The sequence below is a fragment of the Electrophorus electricus genome, chromosome 15, assembly GCF_041902795.1.
Source record: "Electrophorus electricus isolate QZ-2024a chromosome 15, ASM4190279v1, whole genome shotgun sequence".
Lineage (NCBI taxonomy): Eukaryota > Metazoa > Chordata > Actinopteri > Gymnotiformes > Gymnotidae > Electrophorus > Electrophorus electricus.
The window spans coordinates 17723821-17731528 of record NC_137511.1 but is presented as its reverse complement, the minus strand read 5'-3'; the positions used below and the strand labels follow the sequence as shown (position 1 = coordinate 17731528).

The 7708-nt window shown below is 53.7% G+C and overlaps 1 protein-coding gene across 4 annotated transcripts in view; it reads right to left on the bottom strand.

Moving 5' to 3' along the window:
• Window positions 1-778: 778 nt before the first annotated feature.
• Window positions 779-7708, bottom strand: part of ccser2b (coiled-coil serine-rich protein 2b) — a 39142-nt gene continuing 32212 nt past the window's right edge. For 2 of the 4 annotated variants that reach the window (XM_081697333.1, XM_081697334.1), the window contains exon 10: window positions 779-1592. In XM_081697333.1, coding sequence (XP_081553459.1) covers window positions 897-1592 — 696 coding nt within the window. In that variant the 3' untranslated portion in view covers window positions 779-896. Of the gene's footprint in view, window positions 1593-4446; window positions 4487-5820; window positions 5906-7708 lie in introns of all 4 variants that reach the window. The other 2 variants (XM_035533780.2, XM_035533781.2) reach the window with 2 other exon arrangements.

Below are 7708 nucleotides of genomic sequence, written 5' to 3'. Positions count from 1 at the left end.
CACACAGTATCTGATGCAATCAGAGCAGTGCGGGGCTCTTACAGGGCAACAGAGGATGATCAATTCGCCTAAAAGCTTGGACAAAGCAGGCGCCACCTTTGGCTCCCAAGCCGGGCTCTAAACAGGACAGCGGGTCCTGCGGTCGACGCACGGAGTCCGACCTTCATTCAGAACACGCAGCTGACAAGGAGAGAGCCCTCAGGACTCTCTCAGTCATCCGGTGTGGGCTTAAGTCCGGTAGGCCTTCCAGCGCGATCGCCCCGGCGCATTAGTGAGAAACACGAGGAATGAAGTGGGGTCAGTCTGGGCTACCCAGAGCAGGGTTCTGTTAACGTCGAACCGAGTCTGCGTTGGCAGAGAAACGCGGCTCACCAGCAATCAGTGTCTTTGTGTGTCTGCTTTTCAGCTGTCACAACTGCCTTCCAGTTGTTCTTTGTAGTGTATTAGCAGAGCAAAAGGAAAAAGTTCTTGTCAACAGCTTTCCACACTCAAAACGTATTACATTTATAAATAGCATTTTCTTTTCTTTTTGGGGAAAAAAATGTATTTAGATTTCACGTGGCAGAAACAGTAGGAAAGTCAGTGGAATACACAATGATCGGATTTTGCACTGGAGCCATTTTGCGTTTCTTTTTTGTTTTTTACGCATCTGAGGCTTTCCTGATGTGCTAGATAACGTGGGCAACTTGACAGGTGACCTTGAGTGCATGTCTTATTTAGAGAGCTCAGGCAGATCAAACACAGCAAACGCACCCCACAACTGTCGACGGGGGGGGGGGGGGGGGGGGGGGGGGGGTTGTGTTACACAGTATCAGCAACACCGAGAGGGGGTGTGTGTGTTTGGGGCCGGGTCCGCTTGTGGAGGAGGAGAAGAGAGCAGAGGAAGGTGTGGGGCGTCAGTGGCTCTTTGGCGTGCGGAGGCGTGAGAAGCAGGGTCGGGGTAGCTCGCTTGCTCGGCCTGAACCGGGCTCGGTGTCTCTGGTAGTGGAAGCGTCCCCGAGGACGCGGGCGGGAGCAGCGGGCGGTGGCCGGGCACCGAGGGTGGCAGCCTGCGGGGCCGAGATGATGCAGGGGAGGCCTCGCGACGGAGGCGGGAGGCGTCTAGGCCAGGGCGGAGCCCCGCCCGGCGACTCTCGGCCCAGGCCGATCCGGGCGCTGACCCGGGCGCCCTGCGGGGTGGCCGTTCTCTGGGCGCAGATGAACGACCGCGACGGGTGAGGGTCGTCGGGTCGCGGCTTCCGCCCGCGCGGGCCGCGGACCGCGGCGCTGCGCAGGTCCCCGATTCGGAGGTGCGTGTGGAGCAGCAGGCGGAGCCCGTCCGGACCGGAGTCCCGCGTCGAGCTGGAGGCAGCGATAGCGGCGGTAGGCGCGGTGGCGGGCGCGACAGCGTTGGCGGGAACAGCAGACAGGACGACAGCGTTACTGACGGAGGAGGCAGGCAGGACCAGAGTACAGGGCTGGGGCCTCACGGAACCGTCACCAGGCTGGGCATCCACGCGGTCACTGGGGGCCCCGGTGGGGACCGGGCTTGACAGCGTTTCCAGCTCCTGGTGTCTGCTGGGAGACTCTGGGGCAAGCTGTAGTATCTGAGGCTGAAGGAGGAAAGGAATAACATTAATGTGGAGGCTTGACAAGTCAGCTCTGATACGCCTCCGAGAACACTACAAGCAGCAAGCGCCTGGGAAACTGCATTCACCTGATTAGCGAGTCACAGCATGGTTCTACAGCAGGACGTGTATCCCTCCTTCATTCTACTTTATTCAATTATAAGCAAACACAGCTGCAAGGCAATCTCCACTGCACATGCACACGATGGTGTGAGCGCGCGCTCAAGACCTGATCCAGTGCGCCCGACATTGTGCGCCGCTCCAAAATAAAGCCGGCGTGCCACGGTGCCAAATCTCGCTCGCGACTGATGTGTGCCGTCTGCAAAACCCGCGCCGGATCATCCCAGTGCCTGGCTGGTCCGACGCAGGCGCCACACACGGCCCGCCCCCTCACCTGCCTCGACTGGAATTATTCCGAATTAGTCGAGTTATTTCTGGCAGGAGCTTGTGGGTTTGCGCTGGGCCTTTGCGGAGGCCTGCCTTTGATGTGCACTCTGCCGTTTCGTTAGCGCGGCCACCCCTGTTGCTTTGAGGTCTGACCGAAGGGATAACACGGCAGAACTGGGATTAAACACCGCTGCCTTCGCCGGGAGGGCTTCGGATCGAAACAAAACACAGAACAGGTCTCGAAACACATAGCGCTCACTGGGGAGAGCCGCCCAATCCGTAACCATGGTGCAACTCTTTCCAACGTGGCCCGAAATGGATTACAAGCTGTGGTAATCTACAGATGGCGCTTTAAAACCAGATTTGGCAATGCCCTGTGGAAGCCAGCGGCTTGGAGCCGTGGTGGCACAGCAGGTCAGACAGAGCAGGCTGGACAAAGCTCGACGCGCCCCTCACCTGTGGGGCACAGTCGAGGGGCAAATCTCCTGGCCCACAGCTCCACCTATTGGTCACGGCTGGTAACAACAACCACTTACTTGCACCCTCGGTAAGAAACCCCAGCACCTTTTCATAATGCTGGCCACGTCAAACAATGCATCTCCCTCCCTGCCTGTCAATATTTGCCCCTGGCCTCTGGCTATGTCTTCAAAAATACATTCTTTGTTGTTGCTGGGTTGTTGTTGTTGTTTTTTCCCTCCTCACTCATGGATTCAACGAGAGAGAAAGAGAGAATAACTCCGGAAGAGGGAGAGGAGAGGAGAGGAGTCGAGGGGGCGGGGGGGGGGGGGGGGACCACGTTCCTCGGCCCAGGCCTCTGTGGCCGAAGCATGGCTCCTTCAGGGAAGCTTTTGTTCGGAGTGCACGCCGCAACCGGGAAGGGCGCTGGCCTCGAGCTGCTGCTTCATCAATAATTAGTGGCAGCTCGTCCGGGATTAGGAACCGACTGGCTGACAAAATGTAACATGCCGTTCTTGACGAGGAGGTAGGGAAAGACTGAAAGGGAGAGAGTGAGCGAGCCGGGGAAATCTACAGGTTACGCTAAGAAATGATTTGTTGAAATGACATGAAGAGTGACAGAGATCCGGAAGGACAGTGTGACAGAAAAAAGAGCTAAACAAACAAAGACAGACAGGAAGACCGAGAGGAAGGAGAGAGACAGGAAACAGTGGAGGCGGTGTGACAGAGACAACAGTATGATTGATAATCCACATAAAGTCCAAGAAGGGAGAGTTCGTGATATCCAAAAAGCCCTGGTAGGCATGCGCTCACAAGTGACATCACCCACTCAACCCTGCTCACCACCCACCCCCGATGCACGCTCTCCCCTGGCTGCGAGCTAATTTCGGTTTAATTCACTACCATCTAAATTGACTGCAAACACACATCCGAATAATGGCAATGCAGCCCCTCTGGCAATTTCCGCAAGTGTGCAACACTTTAAATAATAATTAGAATAACAATAAAAACACAGCAATCAAAGCCACTTCCTCTGAGCCATTGACGAGCCAGCCACGAGTGATTAAAGTCGATTTTAACATGAGTGGCGCGTCGTCTGCTCCCGTGCTGAAGAGGTGCCATCGCGCTGATGTCATCGCCATGACTACAGAGGCAATCAGGGGCGGGGTCAAGGGCCACACATGCTGCCAGGTCACACCACTGGACCACTTTGCGAACAACCTTTGTGGACCGGCAGCGTCTGGGTAAGTCTAAATTGGATGAGACACCTGTGACGTTTTCGGGACGTTTCTACCACGTGCTTATAAAAGCGCCTCCGCGATCTCGGTTTCCGGGATGACCACTTGGTCCATGGCAGCGGCTCTCTCGGAGAGCTCCTCTCTGTAGGGGACGGGGAGGTGATGTCGTTCCACGCTGCACTGTGATTGGTGCTGCCATATTGTCAGGTACGCTGATCTGTTTCAAGTACTCTGGCTCATTGCGTCCTATTTGCATTCGGCCATTTCACGCACGCGACACACCAGGGAGGCGGCGTTGCAAAATGAACAGCTTAACGACACAGCAAGCAAGTGCTGCCCTTGCCCCAGAATTTAACAAGAACCACTTTCAGTTCCTCAAAAGAAGAATCTAATTGCCTACTTATACATTAGACAAACGTTTGCATTGCCACCTGTTGCATTTGAAATCTATAAAACAGAGCAGGAACGAGGTGGTGGGATGGTAAAGGGGATAAGCAGGGTGGGAGAGGAGCAGTACAGGGAGAGACAGAACAGGAAGAAACTGGATGGAGGAGGGGAAGAATACAGTCCAGGGAGGTAAAGACACTCAAAACAGCTGGACAGTTACGGATGGACTGTCCATATGAAAAGGGGAGAGAGAGAGAGAGAGAGAGAGAGAGAGAGAGAGAGAGAGAGAGAGAGAGAGGTGGGGCAGGGGTAATGCGGTGAGCGTGAGGGTGAATCGGGATGTTTTAGAGAGAAGTCAGGCAGTACTGTACCACGCTGTATCTCTGATGTAGTGCACTAGCTCCTCCACTCCTGTGCCGCAGGAAGTTTGGGAGAGGCAGAGGGAAAGAAGGAGAGAAGAAAAGGAAGGAAGAAAGAATGGACCGTGGTCAGGGGACACGCTCACACGCACACGCGCACACGCACACTCGCCACCCACAAGCACAACACCCACGCGACTCTCTCTCATGCGGTTTGGTCACAAGCTCAGCATGTGCTCGCTGTGGTTCAGTGTCCTCCAGCTGCTATGTCAGTGCCTGAGGCTTCATGCATCGCATGCCAGGGTGCAAACAAAAACAAACGTGGGAAGAAAGAAACAAAAAAAGACATGGCCAGAGAGTGGGGCGGCGGCCAGAGGCGGGAGACCACCTCACCGCCACGCCACTCGTAAATGACTCATAGTCTAACATCACCTGAGCGCTCCAGCACCTAAGGTGTGTGGGTTCAAGGCCTCTCACACTGCCTCTGGGGCTTCAGGAAACGAGCAGCGCATGCGTTCGCGTCTTAAGTGCACACGTGCGGGCATGTGCAGGAGTGAGAGAAGCGCAATACTGCCCCCCCCACCCCGCGAGGCTGCGGGTGGTACTGCAACTCTGCCGGGCCGTCTCGTAGGCAGCACTGTGGAGAATTAGTGTGCGACCGTGCATCTCGCTCGCGCACGCTCGCACACAGAGTAAAAGGAATTAGAGCGTTTGCAACACCGCCGAGCGCTATCAGAGTCCCGCAGGCGTGCTTCCTCCCTTACGGAACCATACTGACTAAATCAGCCTGGGGCGCGGGAGCACGGTGGGCAGTTTTCGGTTCATTTTTCTAATGTATTATTTCATGAAACCTATTACATCTGCTCCTTCTGAAGCCACTTAAGACTGCTGGGAGAAGCGAGAGCAGGTGAATGTAGCTGGAGTCTGTTTGGTGGTGGTGTGTATCTGTTTTCTAACCGAATAAAGCATTAAAAGTTGTGTGACTGAGGAGATGAATTGGCACGTTATTGTCATTAGTTCCTGATTGCCCCGTTGCCCTGAGGTGTCCTGATCCAGCCGTGTGGAGGATCCTGGTTTGTTCCGTAGCGGGTGAACGGCACTGGTAACTGTCTATGGCTCGGAAAGAAAGAGGACAAAGACGAAAATAAAAATAAAACGCGTTGACGAGAAGGGGGTGAAATGACCGGGAGAGGACGGATAGCGGCGGAAGGGGGGGGGGGAGCGACCGGACCAGCACAACGAAAAGACTGGAGGACGGAGGGATGGAGGGGAAAGGGGCGTGGCCAGGGTGGATGGGGGGGGTGACTACGTGCGGACGGAGGACGATCGCAGGCTGGCAGCACACGTGTTGGGCGGGGCGGTGGGCAGGGGCGTTAAAAGACTCACTCTGGTGGTGGTGGAAGGGTGCGCGCAGCTGCGGAGTCCCCTGCTGTAGACGCTGGGGAGAGAGGAAAGAAGAGAGGGGCGTGGCCTGCACACAGAGAGAGAGAGAGAGAGAGAGAGAGAGAGAGAGAGAGACTGGACTCAAACACACACACACACACACACACACCCACCCACCCGCACACAAACAAACAAACGCATGTAGCCACACACACTCACACGCACCCCCACACACAGGCGCATGTGCGCGCATGCCTACAGCTCTGTCTGGTCTGCTCAGTGTTCGGTTCGTGAGCTTGATTTGAGATGGAGGGCAGGTGTGTGAGTGCGTCAGTGCACTGCACCATCTCCCCGAGTCAGCTCAATTGCCGCGTGTTTATTAGTAAGAGCGTGCGTGTGTGACGTGCTGGCACTAATGTGGTTCCTAGAGGCTTTGTAAACCTCACACTCTCACAAACAGCATGGAAGACTCTTTTCTGTATGAACAGCCTTCTTTTACCCGCCCTGTCCGTGGCGGGTGTGTCCTCTCCTCTCCCCTCCTCTTATCCCTTCGCTAGAGATAAGTTGGGTGACCATCCTACTGACGTTTAACTCCAATGCTTACATTTGTGGTGGGAGCAGATTAGAGGCTTCATATTTATGTTTTTGTTGTTGTTTTTTTGCCTGCATATGTGGCCTGACTGATCTATGAAGTTCAACAACCTCTTTGTCTTCTTTTAGTTTTAGTGTGTTCTCAGATCTTCTCAGTGGTGGCAGCTGAGTAAGAGGTGGTGTGTGTGTGTCACCTCATATTCGCTTTGTTCAACAGTCAAACGGGAAGCTGAATCAACCGTTAACGTCCTTAAAGAGGTCCCTGAGGATGTCACTTTCACTAAACTATATCTAAGAATTTTTAACCATGAAGATTTTGAAGTAAAGATCCAGTTGGTCACGAACAAAAAAACATTTCAACGGCATTTGTGATCACCTTTGCTAAGGGTGGCAATAATTAGAATTCTGTATATGACAAACTTCAACGTGGCATTTAGCTTCCTCAAAAATCCGTTTTAAAGTGACTGATTTAGCTGAGGACATGAGGAAGAGCTACTTCACAATCAGCCAGTCATGTGCTGTGCCATCCATATGAAGGCCTTCTGAGGTGACCCAGGTGCAGATCCAGGACCATGTGGCTCTTAGGAGACGAGACCATGCCTGTTACTGACAGGGGTGCTTCTGCACTTCTCCCGTACAAACCATCAGGGTCTCTTACCCAGCACTTGTTTAAGATACAGCACCGACTCTGTGATACCCAACAGCAACGTCTCTGCACGGGTTGCTCGCCAAACGCATTGCTTAGTGCTAAAGTGGCTAACAAAGACTGAAGAGCAATGGGAATGAGCTAGCAACAGAATTTTCCGCGTTACTCTTCATTCAGTATAACCAACATGTTCTTTAAGCACAGGTTTCTGTCTTTACAGAGAGGGGAAATCCTAGCTGAAACTACAAATATGCCATCTACTGGACTACTTTAGCTTGAATATAAACCCAGATGACATCTAATTACAGTCTCCCTAATCCATGTCTCCTCGCACTGCCGTGGAGTTAAGGTCATTCCTGAGTGGATAAAAACAGCACTGAAGGGCAGAGATGGCACTCTACTGAAGTCTCCTCTGCTCGCTTGTCTAGACACTGGGCAGACCCCACGCAGTAGCTCACACACCAAAAGGCAGAGTTGGGTCTGGGCCGATTTCATTTTCTCTCCTTCAGCGTTTCAACCAGCCTCATAAAACACAGAGAGACAAAGGGAGATATGGGAGTGGTCATTACCTCGCTATCTTTGTGTGTGTGTGTGTGTGTGTGTGTGTGTGTGTGTATGTGAGTATGTGCGTGTGTGTGTGTGTGTGTGTGTGTG